At 46.9% G+C, this 13,810-nt stretch overlaps 6 protein-coding genes across 6 annotated transcripts; 2 read left to right on the top strand and 4 right to left on the bottom strand.

Annotated features, from left to right (window-relative positions):
* Positions 1 to 469: 469 nt before the first annotated feature.
* GGI43DRAFT_260808 (alternative oxidase-domain-containing protein) lies at positions 470 to 2,253 on the bottom strand. Its single transcript, XM_083200983.1, has 3 exons — positions 1,584 to 2,253; positions 1,104 to 1,502; positions 470 to 1,027 (listed from the first exon to the last, which is right to left on the bottom strand). Exons 1-3 carry the CDS (start codon positions 2,052 to 2,054, stop codon positions 818 to 820), a joined length of 1,080 nt encoding a protein of 359 aa, XP_083055892.1. The 5' UTR covers positions 2,055 to 2,253; the 3' UTR covers positions 470 to 817.
* Positions 2,254 to 3,213: 960 nt separating this feature from the next.
* Positions 3,214 to 6,985, bottom strand: GGI43DRAFT_260739 (arginine--tRNA ligase). Its single transcript, XM_083200982.1, has 13 exons — positions 6,136 to 6,985; positions 5,952 to 6,078; positions 5,831 to 5,892; positions 5,646 to 5,772; positions 5,243 to 5,481; positions 5,113 to 5,182; positions 5,000 to 5,041; positions 4,783 to 4,936; positions 4,660 to 4,717; positions 4,401 to 4,579; positions 4,166 to 4,315; positions 3,694 to 4,107; positions 3,214 to 3,595 (listed from the first exon to the last, which is right to left on the bottom strand). Exons 1-13 carry the CDS (start codon positions 6,661 to 6,663, stop codon positions 3,589 to 3,591), a joined length of 2,157 nt encoding a protein of 718 aa, XP_083055891.1. The 5' UTR covers positions 6,664 to 6,985; the 3' UTR covers positions 3,214 to 3,588.
* Positions 6,986 to 7,384: 399 nt separating this feature from the next.
* Positions 7,385 to 9,053, top strand: GGI43DRAFT_417213 (translation initiation factor eIF3 core subunit j). Its single transcript, XM_083207393.1, has 4 exons — positions 7,385 to 7,550; positions 7,677 to 7,774; positions 7,855 to 8,537; positions 8,639 to 9,053. The coding sequence occupies exons 1-4, from the start codon at positions 7,532 to 7,534 to the stop codon at positions 8,652 to 8,654; spliced, it is 816 nt and encodes a 271-aa protein (XP_083055890.1). The 5' UTR covers positions 7,385 to 7,531; the 3' UTR covers positions 8,655 to 9,053.
* Positions 9,054 to 9,386: 333 nt separating this feature from the next.
* GGI43DRAFT_388209 (mitochondrial distribution and morphology protein) lies at positions 9,387 to 11,326 on the bottom strand (the record flags this gene model as incomplete). The annotated part of the gene is made up of 2 exons (XM_083204033.1): positions 9,387 to 10,765; positions 10,828 to 11,326. The coding sequence occupies 2 exons, from the start codon at positions 11,324 to 11,326 to the stop codon at positions 9,387 to 9,389; spliced, it is 1,878 nt and encodes a 625-aa protein (XP_083055889.1).
* A 519-nt stretch (positions 11,327 to 11,845) lies between these two features.
* On the top strand, positions 11,846 to 13,189 carry GGI43DRAFT_417207 (pre-rRNA-processing protein PNO1). Its single transcript, XM_083207392.1, has 3 exons — positions 11,846 to 12,087; positions 12,146 to 12,288; positions 12,347 to 13,189. The coding sequence occupies exons 1-3, from the start codon at positions 12,018 to 12,020 to the stop codon at positions 12,902 to 12,904; spliced, it is 771 nt and encodes a 256-aa protein (XP_083055888.1). The 5' UTR covers positions 11,846 to 12,017; the 3' UTR covers positions 12,905 to 13,189.
* A 124-nt stretch (positions 13,190 to 13,313) lies between these two features.
* GGI43DRAFT_388207 (tRNA-splicing endonuclease subunit Sen15) lies at positions 13,314 to 13,724 on the bottom strand (the record flags this gene model as incomplete). The annotated part of the gene is made up of 1 exon (XM_083204032.1): positions 13,314 to 13,724. The coding sequence occupies one exon, from the start codon at positions 13,722 to 13,724 to the stop codon at positions 13,314 to 13,316; it is 411 nt and encodes a 136-aa protein (XP_083055887.1).
* Positions 13,725 to 13,810: the final 86 nt, after the last annotated feature.

Here is a 13,810-nt window from a genome sequence, read left to right as displayed (position 1 = left end):
CCTATTCTGGTCCCATGTGGCGCACTTTCGGTACTAACAGATACTACCCTGATACATCCAGCAACTCCGTGTATTCTCGTATCACGTAGCCTTGTTACGGAAATTTGAGTTTCAATCGCCATGTCTAAGCCTTGGCATCTAAAAGTCCTAGCCCAAGGTGACTGCGGGAAATTGAAATCAAATGTCACCACCGGAAATGTGACTGTAGCCACTCTCGCCTATTGACTGAATCGACTGATCCATCTTCATTCTCGTCCCGTCTTTGTCGTTGGCTGCCTCATCGTTGGTTGCCTCTCAGCATCATCTTGTTTCTTGGCAATTACGTTCAATATTCAGATTTGTTGTAACAGAGTCGAGAGAAAATTCTATCCACTTCATTCTCGTCTTGTCCTCATCTTGTCCTCATCTTGTCCTCGTCATTGGCTGCCTCTCATCATCATCTTGTTTCTGGGTAATTACGTTCAACATTTAGAACTGTTGTATCAGAGCCGAGAGAAAATCATATCCATCTTCATCCCCGTCCCGTCCTCGTCGTTGGCTGCCTCCTCGTTGGTTGCCTCTCATCATCATCTTTTTGCTGAGTAAATGCGTTCAATATTCAGATTTGTTGTAACAGAGTCGAGAGAAAATCCTATCCATCTACTTGTCCCTAATTCCAAACGCCGCAAAGTCTATGCATTCCCCTCCCAATTTTCCAGCCTACCTTTCCAGGCATCCAATCAATCCTATGTGATATCCTGTGCAAACGCTCCTTTCCTCCGTATTAATCAAAAATGCAATAATATCAACCATCACACACCTTCGTCTTTGGATTCAATTAAATCACATCCGCACGCTCATAGCCTTCAGGCTTAAGTGCAGGCTTGGGAACCTCCCTGTCTTTGAATTTGCTGACAAAGGGGTTAGGATCCTCAGCCTGGTTGAGGTTACCCAAGGTGTGGTTAACACCTCTGTGGCCAGCCTCGTCGGCTCGAATATACAGGATCAAGTCCTTCATGGTGCGGTGGCTTTCAGGCATGTGCCAGTACTGCAAATAAATCTGTCAGTTGAAGTGTTTTTGTGTCGAATTCACCCCCCTTTTCCTTTACTACTCAGTTACTTACTTGAACTGCAATATCAGGAATTTGAAACTTCGGATCAGTCCACCGGGGTAAATGTCCCTCTTCGATTTCATGAATAGCCCGGGTATAAGTGTGGACTGCTTCCTCTTCCAAGTATCCAACGAATCGATGGACAATCTGGGGGTTAAGAAGATAGGCAACAAAGAGACTGTTGAAGAATACACCCTGAGCGCCGATAATCATGAGTTTCATGAAGACCCCGGGTTCGCACATGGTCATAAATGTCAAGAGATGCATTCGTTCGTTGTAGCTTTCTTCCAGGAGAGTCTCAATCCAACCATTGTCGCGCTTCATGCCGCGGAGGCTTCTCAGGTGACGAAGCATGCCGCCCACCATGCCTGGAACTCCAGCAATGCTTTCCAGGAAGACAAATCTGACAAGCTATTTGCAAACCCAGTGTAAGTTAGCTGGATATCTCCACATGCATTATATAAACAGCTTGACGCAAACAGGAAATCATACCCATTGAGCCTCTGTTAGTGGCTTATCGGCCTTGACCGCTGTCGTTGGGTTCTTCTTATCGACCTGCTGGTCTCTATCCATCCCCGTAGCCTTGTCCATACAATATCTCGCAAATCGCACAATCTTCCACGCAGCCCAATCACCAAATCCGCGAGGCGCGCGATGGGACGGCGTTACTTGACGGAGCTCTTCCATTGTGTAGCCGGGGTGGGGCCATGCCGCCGGTGTGGTTTTGATATGGGGGGTGTCTTTGGCGGGGAAGATATCCTTCAATTGAGAGACTGGCGTTGTCGAGAATGCTCGGATCGTCTGGCTGTAGAGGTGGTATGAAGGAACTGTGGCTCGACCAGTGCAGCCCAGCCTTCGTGTCAATGCTGGGTGCCCAGCGAGTCTGTAAGTCGCATGGCTGTTAACCACGACTTTTGCAAGCTTGACTGCCTGCCTGGGGGCTTCGGTTTGGGTGTAAGTCATAGTGAAAGCTAAATATAGCTGCGGTTGATGTCAATGACTAAGATAAGTACTAGTAGTACTAATAAGATAGGTACTTGGGAAGTATGCCACAAGGCTGAATGGTGATGATACAATTGAGCATTGCCTCTGGTCTCTGGGACACTTGATGCTTTATATCAATTGACTCTGTACTAAAATAGTAGGAAATGAAAGGAGAAAAATATTACAGGTCAGACGCATGCTTCGTATTACCACACACACCTCCTTCGGGTAACCGTAACCCTGAGGCTGTCTCTGAATATCCGCCGCCAACGCCGCTCTGCTAACCCGCACCCGGATAAGCGGGTTCGCCGTGATGAGCGCCGATATGCAGGACAGGCACGGCATCCAATGGGAAAAGACTGAATCAATTTTTTATTATGGTGCTTGGTCATCTGCCATGCAAAACGGCTGGCGGTGATCTCCTATACGCACTCGGCATCTCTCAGAGCTACGAGGTCCGAACGCACGGGCAAAGCCTAGTCGGGATCTTTCGGGGGAGCCTGTATGTGACTCTTTCTCTTCTCCTTAAAGCGTTCCGATCAATTTTCGATTTACGCTATTCAGCGAATATTTGAGTTATCTCCTCGCATTCAAGGATGAATCATAATCTGCTCTCCCCGAGCTCCTGTTTCCGGCGACCTACTGTCGGATCCCAGTCCGTGTCGTCATAGCAAAAGGATGCGTTACCAAATGTCTGGATCTCGGGAGGAATTTCTCCTTCACTAGCAGGGCGACAAATCTCCACCCGATCGCTTATTGACATGCGGCACTCGGCGCTAGTCGAGCCGCGTTTGGCTCTTCGAAATAGAATAGGTTCAATTGGCTTCTCTCAGCCTATGATGTACTTACTCATCAAGGTGTTAACTTACAACTAACGCTCAAGTAGTTATGAGTATAGGCTAAAAGAGCGAGTTATCGGTCCGTATAATGCCTCTTTGTTGCGTAGCGAATCTGGAGCGCATACGAGCCAATTGATTGGTCTTTGTATGTTAGCCCGGCTATTGCTTACGGACAGTCCGACTAGTAGTATTGAATTCTAAAAATTCAGAAAGCGGCGTTCTGCACTTTCCAAATCCACGGAGATGCATAACGCTTGTGCCCGCGAGGAGATGAGTTTTCTCTTGGTTGAGAACTATCGACTAGGCGCTTGTTTGGCGCGGATCATAAACGCCTCCCGCATATTAAACTTGAAAAATCAGGCCACTTCTTTGCTTCTACGGCTGTATCAGTATTAAGGTAGACGCTAGATAGGGTAGTATGCTCCCGAATGCATGGAACTGGATAGGGCTGTTAATAGATTGCTTTGCATCATCAACCTTCATCTTTGTCACTAGTAGGAAAACTAATCAATTGGATGGGGCACGATTGAGTCAAAGTCTTCATGCAATTTTTTTTTTTCTTGGCCTTTCTGTGTCTGGATCTTTTAAAACTGGAGTTGATTTTTTTTTTCTCCCTCTTTGCGGCAACTTATGCGGCCGAAAGCGGCACATCAGACAGTATCAGTGCCCAGTTTTTACATCCTATATCAAGTTAGTACTCTTTAAGCTGACAAGGAAATAACAAGGATTTTATTTTCCTTTGAAATAAATACGAAACAGACAGGGATTCTGGTACATACCTCTCAAGCGGCGTCAAGCCAAGCAGCTTCATGCCGTTAGACAGAACAATTCGCGCAGCGTCGTACAGCGCCATTCGAGCCTTCATCAATTCCTTCTCACTGCCAACCACCTGCAAATGATCGTAGCTGCTGCTCACAGCGTGGCTCATCTTGAACAGGTAAGTGAGCACAGTGGTGGGTTCGAGAGTCTTGAGAGTGTTCTGAACGGTATCGGGCCATTGTGAGAGCATTCGCACGACGTTAGTGGCATGTTGCTCGGTGAGCAGTGAAAGGTCAGCGTTCAGCAGGTCTTCCTCTGTCAAGTTCGCCCGACGCTTGATGGAACAAAGTCGAGAGTGGGCATACTGCAGGTAGGGACCTGTGTCACCCTCAAACGATGTCATGGCCTCCATGTTAAATGTGTAGTTGTTGATCCTGTGATTGGTGATGAGCCTAGATGAATTACGAAGCGCCGTAAAAGATGGCAACTCACCTCTTTCCACTCATATCCTGAACCATGACACTGCTGATACCGAGAATATCGGCGGTCGCAGCTGGGTTTTCAACCTGGGCGTACTTGTCCTCGTTCTTTTTCATGGTTTCATGCATGTGATCTGCGCAGTCCCGCAAGATATCATCCAAGCTATTGCGACCTGTATCAGCCAACTGTACGCTACTAACCAATGCTTTGGCTTAGGGTGAAATGGGCGTTGACAAGAAATACTCACAACTTAACGGTACCCTTCCTGGTGCTCATACCCAGAACCAGGCCGAAGTTAATGTGCTGGCAGCGGTTCGCAATGTCCTTGTAGCCAAGCTGTCCAATAATCTCGAAAAGCTGCTTCAGATGAAGATCTTGGGCGCTTGCCACAACATAAATCATATGATCAAACTTGTATTGTTCGTACTATTAAAGGCTATTAGCGATCTTGTAGAACCTGGGGTAGCATTACTCATTAGAGTATGGCAAATACTGAGTTTACTTACTCGAGATAGAAGTTCGCAGATATCACGGGTGAGGTACAAGGCAGTACCATCCTTCTTTCTATTGTCCCGAGAACATTAGATATATCGTAAGAATGAACGAATCTCGTTAGAGATAAAACATACCGAATAACAGTTACACCAAGTCGCTTTCCTTCCTTGCCAGGGAGAAGTTTGGTGAAGTCAACAAGCACGGCGCCATTGTCTACTCGAGAAATATTCTTTTCTTCCATCTCAACAGCAATCTTTGCCATTGAATCTTCGGAAACCTGACTCTCGCCTGGAATGAGGGGGAAAAAATTTAGCGATATTACCATTTTATATCATGATAGATAGAACTCACCGCTGTATGAGTCAAAGGCGATATTGAGTCGGGAGTATGTCTCTATGATATGCGTTAGTTTCAATTGGCCTTGAATGCGCGCGAGGTATGGCCGCCAGGCAATGGTATCTTACCCTTATATCGCTTAATGCTGAGGTCTCGGAAGATTTGCCACTGCTTGAGCACATCTTCGTCCCTGTCCGTCTGGATGAAGAAATTAGTTAGGAACCTAATTGTATAGCCTAGAGTATACTCATCACTTACCATACGCTTGAAATACCTGCGGGCTTGCTCATCAAGGCTGTTGGCCTCAAGCTCGGCAACGTCTTTGCCCTCCTTCTTTTGTGCCTCAATGATCTCCTTCTCTGCAGTCATCTCAGAATTAATTTGCACATAGAGCTTGAATAGGTGATCAATAGGATCTTTCTTCAATGCCTCTTCGTTGCCGTATTTCTCATACGCCAAGGCGAGGAGTCCATATTGCTTGCCCCAGTCTCCCAAATCTATGAGCAGATGTCAGTATTGCTGCTCTTTAATGATATACAGGTCTATGAACTAGAGGTAAAAGATATGATTTGTACTAGGGATTGAAGGAGACACGAATTGGGCAAGTCTACGCTAAGCCTCTCACGAGAAATGATGTGTACAGATCAATTGGATCACTTACAGTTAATTCGCACGACATCCCAGCCACTACCTTCGTAGAGGTTGGCCAAAAAGCTGCCAATAATAGTTGATCGAAGATGACCGGCATGGAATGGCTTCGCAACATTGGGAGAGCTGAACTCAACGAGCTGGGATACAGTTAGCAGCTAGCCAGGTACGTCCGAAGGAGTAAGGGTTTGAGGTTACAATGCGCTTCTTGCCCTGCTTCGGGTCTTTGGGATCCTTCAGGCCGTTAAATCGGTTACGGCCTAATTATAGAACAATAAGCTTCTATGCGATGGCATGACTTGAACATGATCGAACATACCATACTCTTCACCAAGATTTCGAATCATAGGAATCAAAGACTTGGAGAGGGGGGCTCCCTTGAGGAAAAAGGACATGAAAGGACCACTAGTTGTAGGCTTGCCAAATAGAGGGTCCTCGGCAGGGAACTATCATAGTTGATGTCAGCTCTAAAACATGTAATGGCTAAGAGTGTTGCTTTGTACCTCTTCCGCCCATTTAGTAGCGAGAGCATCTGGCTTCTGGCCCTTGAGCCTCAAAGCTGGAACAGCTAGAACAAAATCACCCTTGTCGAGACCAGTCGTCCAGTTGATAGCGGGGTATATGATTTGAGAATCTACACCAGATATTCCGGCCAAGACATTGCCAAGGTGTGCCCTGTAGAAGTCGAGAGGATTGATTTCAGGATGAGCCTGGGGGTATTTCTCAGCGATGGAGTCAAGGCTCAAGCCGCTGACCAACGTTGCGAGTTGGTCGATGCCCGCTGGTTTAGCCATGGCTGATATGCTTCTTAGACAGCCGGGAGTGGAAGCAGTGAAAGCTGAGTTCCACGGAAAGGTTCTGCAGTTTGTTTTTTGAGTATCTGAGATGTGACGTTTTTGCTGATGCAAGGAAGCAAAAGGCCGGGTCAAAGTCGATGGTGGATGATGAATAAACGACCTCACAATCCACGGGGAGGAGAAGCTTAATATACGATGACTCCTTCGACTGGCAGAAATCTGGCAAATCTTCATGAGAGGTGTGAATTTTTGGGGCTTGGTACCTGTGACTCAATTTTGGTCCTAGCAGGAAGTTAACCACAGGTGCTTTTCCCCACCACAGCAGAGGAATGTAGGCTTGTGAGTCGTTGGTGGGGGAGCTGTAACCTGATTTTCTCACACGGTATTTCGTTCCGCCGGGCCTCCGCACTCTTAATTGGACATTCTACATATAAAATCGGTTTTCTTTATGACTACAAGAATGGGCGGGAGTTTTTATGCCTGAAATTTAAAGGAGAGATGCTTTAGATTTCGCTTGAATCTCTAATAATTGTATTTTTTTCAGCGCCCAGAGCCAATAATTACTGAAGTCCATCTTCGATCGATCCATCAAAATCGTTGGAGGGGTAATTGTTCATATCTTATCTAAGATGCACAAGTTGGTGGGTTGGTTGGTAGGTGGATAATACCTACTAGGCATCGCAGCCATTTTACACGTATATATTTCGAGTTAAATTTTGTTTACACCTGTTTATTTTTGGGCCCATAAGTAGCATATTTGATAATCACTAAATCAGAGCCAATCAGTAGTATTTGTAGCCGGCACTTGAAGCTTTACATATGAGAGCTTGTGGTGTTAGTGCTTGCAGCCGCAAAATTTCAGGGCAGCCCAAGCCAACAGTTGCGAGGCTACTTGCACTAGTACCAAAAATTTTGCCCCTCCTCGCCCGCCATAAAATTATCCATGACAGCCTAGTAAGGACAGACGTTTATTTCTTAGACTTGTCCAGAATCAATCTCACGATTCAAGCCGACAGCGACCGCATCTAAACGTAGTAAGCGTATCAGTTATTCAACTACTTCGACTTTCTGTTCAAGACTCTTATATCAACTACCTGCGATCATGCCTCCGAAGAAGTGGGGTGAGTCACGAGCGCGCAGTGCTCACGTCTTGCGGGCAATACTGCCAAATCCGCTTCTTTTCTATGCGCCAAAGCAAAGTCATGCCAGCAACTTGGGAATATTCAGCTAACAGTGGTTGGGATTAGATGACGAAGAGAGCGAAGGCGGCGACTCCGCCCCTGAATCCCCTCCTGCGGCCACCGGCCGTCGACGACAGTTTGACGATGAAGAAGATGACGGCGATGTAAGTATTGACAGCTGCATCACGAACAACGCCAGCGGCTCTTTCGAACCTGCTGCTAATCTGCCATCGAATACATATAGGTCCTCGACTCTTGGGACGCTGCTGAGGACTCCGAAGTAGAGCGTGAGAAGGCAAAGAAGGCTGCCGAGGCTAAGGAAAAGGCTGCCGCTGCTGCTGCTGCCAGCAAGAAGTCAAAGTCTCAGCGTATCGCCGACCACCAGGCTGAGCGCGCCCGTATTCAGGCTGAGGATGATGAGGAGAGTGAGGAGGAATCGGAGTCAGCTCGTCGCGAGCGACTTCGCCGCACTGAAAAGGACGCCGATCTCAAGCACGCCGAGGATCTCTTTGGAAGCATTGGTATCAGTGCTGGACGAAAGGCCAACCCTTCCAGCACCATGATCCCTGATCCCGAAAACCCTACAAATCTTATCAACCTTGCGGCTGTCCCGACTTTCAACCCTCAGACAAAGCTACAGTTTGAGAAGATGCGCGGCGTTCTCGCAGCCCTTGTTACTCCCAACACCAAGAAGGCTCACTACGGTCTCTTCCTTGAGGAGTTCTCCAAGGATCTCGTCAAAGAGCTGAACAGCGATCAGATTAAGAAGATTGCAAGTGCGCTTACACGCGCTAGTAACGAGAAGCTGAAGGAGGAGAAGGCTGGAGACAAGAAGAAGACTAAGGCTGCTAAGACAAAGACCTCCCTTGTTGCTAGCAGGGCTGGTACGACTGATACTGCAACCTATGACGATGATGCCTTTGGAGAGTGAGTAGATAAAGATCCCTTTCCTGAAACAACATCTTGATCTCATTTTCTGGCTATTACAACGAGACACCGCTGACTTTTTTTCTTTTTTTTTTTTCTAGCGACGACTTCATGTGAAGAAGTTAACGAAACCACACATAATAAAACGCAAAAAAAAAATAGAACAAGCGTTATCTTGGCGTTCCTAGCGTATTACTATCCCCGTCTAAAAGTAGAGATACGAAGACTCTTTGATTCCCCAGACTATATTCTCAAGCATCAGTAGTCTTGGCGGCGAAGCAGCATCTTGGCATTAGCGCAGGCTGAAGATTATTCGATATGTATTTTGAAATTGGACGAGTTCATGGGCAAATAGATAAAAGGGATGACGAGAGTTCAGAATGAATGGCACGACGTGACACTACATGCCCTTTGTTTTCAAAGCGCTTGGTCCATGGAACGGGGTGGACAATTCCACGGTTTTCGGGGATATCATAAAAGTTATGACTAGGATAATTAGAACAATATTTTTCCTCATGTGATTTTTCTTATTTTTATTCGCTGGTATTTTGCTTTATTAGAGTGGTTTTGTTTCATATTGCACTGCTTCAACAGGCCAGAGGCCAGGGTATCAGTTAGAGATAGCTTCCCATGAAGCAACGAGTAATTCATAAAAAAGTCCATAAAATCCCCTAATCGCCAAGAAATGCCCAAATTGATCCCACGCAACAACGCCATCATTAAACCTCACGTCGTGTGCCGCCGCCTATCCCGCCAGAAAATATACAGCAATTCTACAAGAATCCATCGCCCCATTTTTCCAGTGTAACATGCTTTCTTTCATAACTTTTCTTCTTCTTCTTCTTTTCTTCAGACCACGTTCCCAGCCATACCCATGAATAGAGCATGGATAGCCAACGATAGTGTCCAGAATCCAACTTTCCGAAATCGTCTAACGCGGCTTTGTTGGTCTTCGACATCCTTTGCAAAAGCCTCATATGTCTCGGCTGATGCATCGTCCAAGAGGCCACAGTCAAAAAATGTCCAACTTCCGTCAAAGTCGGCGAGCGGCTTGATGATGCGGCTGGAAATCGGAATGTACGTCTTTTTGGCGTTTATATAGGCCACAATGGGCCGAACCAGAGCCTGGTTCACATAAGATAGATCGGGGGTGAACAATGGCACGGCTGCCTTAACATCGTTGAGATGGATGCGCAAGTCCATGATAAGGAGCCGCCTATCTTTCTCAGATTCACCCGTCTGCTTGTCAGACCTCTTGTCAGTTGCGGCACGACCGCCTTCAGAGATGCTTTCGGGTGCAGGGGCCTTTGGAAGAAAACGGTAACGGTTCGCAATAACTGTGCCTTCTAGCTGATCATAGAAATCCGCTACGACTTTGGTAATGCTGTCGTCCATGTCCGCTGGAAACATGACATCTGCAACGATGTCGACGTTTCCTTCATATATCCAACCGAATGGGCCTTCCACTCCACGGTTCAAGTGGTCAATCTTCAGGCCGTCGATTCGTAATCTGTTGAATTTTTTCCATGATTTGGATTCTTCTAGTCCCATCATAACTCCTTGGTATCGACTGGACACCGTGCCATGAACCTGCCGAGGGTGGATCGTAAAGAGAGATCCGTCAAATGACCCGGACATATGGCTAGCGGATAGAAAATCGTAAAACAGCCATTGTTTTCGCAACCGCGGTAGCTCACAGGAGTAAATACTGACTGAGAAAGGGCGGAAGCCATCGGGTTGACGAACGGTAAGAAGAAGATCTTCCAATTTGAAAGACTCGATTTCGAAATCGCCCGGTTGGTGTTTGTGGCGATAAGAAAATGGATCAATCTGTTCCGCTGGCCAGCGAACAGAAGTGCGGTCGATAACTCCTCTAACGCCGTTTACCTCTACATCTTTAAGAAGCCCCCTACCATTCCACCAGTTGAGGAATGAAAGTGTGACATTAACATTCGCAATTGTTACGTCGAATTGCGTGTAGTTACCATCATCCACGACATCAGTATCATTATGTTGGATCTGGCGCCCTGCAGCAGCAGCGGCAACAGCGGCAGCATCAGATGAACCCTTGCTGACAGATGACTCGATTTGGCCGGGTCTTCTCGAAACAAATACATTGCGGAATGCTATAACGCCGTTCTTCCACTTTGGAACTATAGCAGATTCAAAGACAACTGTAACGCCGGCTGATTGCGTCAAATAGTCTCCAATCCATTGTGCAAGTGTTTCTGATAATATGTTAGCTATGGGAAGAAACTGCAGTTGGAAGATCAGATAATTATCATTATACCTTGAGCAAAAACAGTGTTGATTGAGAAAATAAGGATAGAGAAGAATGTTGTTGTGCCCACCAGGATCCAGACAATATGGCCTAACATGAACCAAGAAACAAAAGCCCCCCATTCATCAATGTTCCAAGGCCGCATACTTCTGATAGAGATCCATTTAAATCTGACTTTGAACCTCTCCCAAAATCCGTTCGCAGCTGCCAAAAGCTCTTCTTTAGTAGGGCGATGAGGCAGAGCTGGCAAATTCAAGTATTTGGATACTGATGTTGCTATTGATTCCTGCTCTTGGTCCTTTGGGTCGATCCTGGATTGTTCGATATCATCTTTGGATGCAGTCCCCGAGCTTTCATGAGGGGTGACGGTCGATTTCTGGCCATCGAGCTCGCTTTTAGAAACTTCTTCAGAGTTTCTCCTGTCACTGACACCATTATTGCTGTGTTGACCATGTTGATTACTTTGAAGAAATCTCCGTGAAGCAGCTTGAGAGATGCTGAGAGACATTCGATGCCTGTCTAGGACATTCAATGGAGAAAAGCGTCTATGGCTGCCATGGAGAGATAACCGGATGCCGAGTCCAATCGATGTTGGTGAAAGGCAGCCATCTTTCAAAGGGGCCAATTTTGATATTGGCCTAATCTGTGCATATTGAGAGCTTGCTCTTTGCGTTGATCGATTCGACAATGGAGCTGCATGTGGAGATCGCCATGTTGGAGGGGTTTGATAGCGGCATGTTAGATGGCGGCGAACATTCTGCCATGATGAGATGCCCTTAGACATTCTTAAGGTTCATGGCGACCAGCAATCTGGAGGCGGTGAGCCAGTAAAACAGTTCAAGCAGCGCCTTGGAATCTCAAGAGAAAGTCAGGAATCAACATCGCTGTAAATGATGGACAAGCCAGGGCGGCGGCGCAGAAGTAATTGCATGACGCGCCACTCACGTTTTGCATTGTGGGCGGCACTCAGCCAATAGATAAGCTCCGATAGCCATCCACAAATTTTTGAGCGCCCAACGTAGAAACGGCATGTGGCTTGCCTACCGAAATCCAGTGCGATAACATTTTTTTTTCTCCGAGTACTTGCGACAGAAGGACAGGCGCATGATCGCATTCCGCTACTTCGATTTATCTATCTATTGATTCAGATCCTCGAATATTCGAATACACAACAGCGGCGCCTTTTATCCTCCAGCACCATGCCAGCACCCACAGCCCTCAAGAAGGCGGAAAGCACCCCGCTTGCAGATGTTCAATCAGCTGCTCAGGGTAGATTTTCTCTATGGATTTGTCTTCATCAGAACTCTCAGGACTAACTCGCGCATAGATAATGACCAGGAGTTCCTCCTTGATGCAGCAGACGTTGCATCAGCCGACGCTGAAGTGATGGTCCCGGAAGCCCAGGACGAGGATGACAATATGGCTATTGACGAAGAGGGGCGGCCTCGCTTTGCTCCGTCAAAAGATATTGTACGCCGAAATGCTGCCTACTGGGATATTAAGAGCTGCTTTACTGACGTTTACTTAGGATCCTATGGCCAGAACCGAAACACGAAAAGTACCCATCCCACCTCATCGCATGACACCATTGAAACAATCATGGCCTTCTATCTACCCTCCCATTGTGGAGCATTTAAAACTACAGTGCCGCATGAACATCAAGCGGAAAACCGTCGAGCTAAGAACATCCAAATTCACCACCGATTCTGGTGCGTTACAAAAGGGTGAAGACTTTGTCAAAGCCTTCACTCTCGGCTTCGACGTCGACGATGCCATTGCTCTCTTGCGACTGGACGACCTTTATATCGAAACCTTTGAGATCAAAGATGTCAAGACGGTGCATGGAGACAGCCAGAGCCGTGCTATTGGTAGAATTGCTGGTCACCAGGGCAAGACGAAGTTTGCGATTGAGAATGCTAGCCGTACAAGAATTGTGCTCGCCGATTCCAAGATTCATATTCTGGGAGGATTCAAGAACATTCACATGGCTCGTGAATCCGTCGTTAGCTTGATTCTCGGAAAGCCCCCAGGCAAGGTCTATGGCAACCTGAGGACCGTGGCTGCTAGAATGAAGGAACGTTTCTAAGTTGGTTGGGCAAGCATGTGCGGTAGTCTTGGCGTTCAGGTGGGAAAATAATCATGATTCATGTCTTTTGGCGGATTTGATGGTCTGTATGTGTCGGAATTGTTCTTCTGCATAACGTTTGAAATAGAGCATTGCTCCCTAGCATGATGGAGTTGCTAAAGGATGCGGCTGAGGGCAATATGGACTTGCAATTCACGCGCCCTATACTTTGTACGTGGCAAATGAATTTGACGAGAAAAAACTTTATAAACATCGATTAGTAAAAAGGTACCATTTCTTAGAAAATTTCGTAATATCATACTAGACTGCCAACTCCTTGACGCCAAACGGGCCGATAAAAATATCGCAACTTTTGAGCCTGGGTAGATTGCTCACTATGAAAGGGGATAGCACAGCGACTTCGGTGATTCTAGTTCTGACGAGGCTTTATCATGCCTTCTTGCACAATATAATATACGACGGTTGAGTCATTATGCAAGGCGGCCAAGACGATTCGCTTAGCCCCCTTGCGATCATCTGGGAGGGCGTCCATGACCGCCGCAAAGTTGGAAAGCGTCCATTTCTCGGAGAGATGAACTGCTAGCACCCATTCAACCTCAGCGTCATGTTGCGCCCTTGTCCCAGCTGACTTTTCGTATGCAAGAGCTGCTATCTGATCGTCTGGGTGGAGATATAAAAGGCGTGGTGGGAGGCCTCGAATCATTGGTCGCGACAGACCTGGGATGCTAAGGATTTCCAACGAAGCCCATTGGTGCTGGTCTTGCAGGTTCTGAAATACCGCAGAGGCGACATCGGCAGAATACCGGTGTGGCCCATCCATGTCAGAAATGATAATGATAGGTAGCTGGCAAAGGGAATGGTAAAAGAAATTAGAAGAGAGGAATGGCGAAGTCCGTGACTAACTTG

The sequence above is a fragment of the Trichoderma evansii genome, assembly GCF_050947405.1.
Source record: "Trichoderma evansii strain SZMC 28006 chromosome Unknown GGI43scaffold_30, whole genome shotgun sequence".
In the NCBI taxonomy this organism is placed as follows: Eukaryota; Fungi; Ascomycota; class Sordariomycetes; order Hypocreales; family Hypocreaceae; genus Trichoderma; species Trichoderma evansii.
The sequence above is the reverse complement of the archived record's forward strand: the minus strand, read 5'-3'. Positions and strand labels throughout refer to the sequence as shown.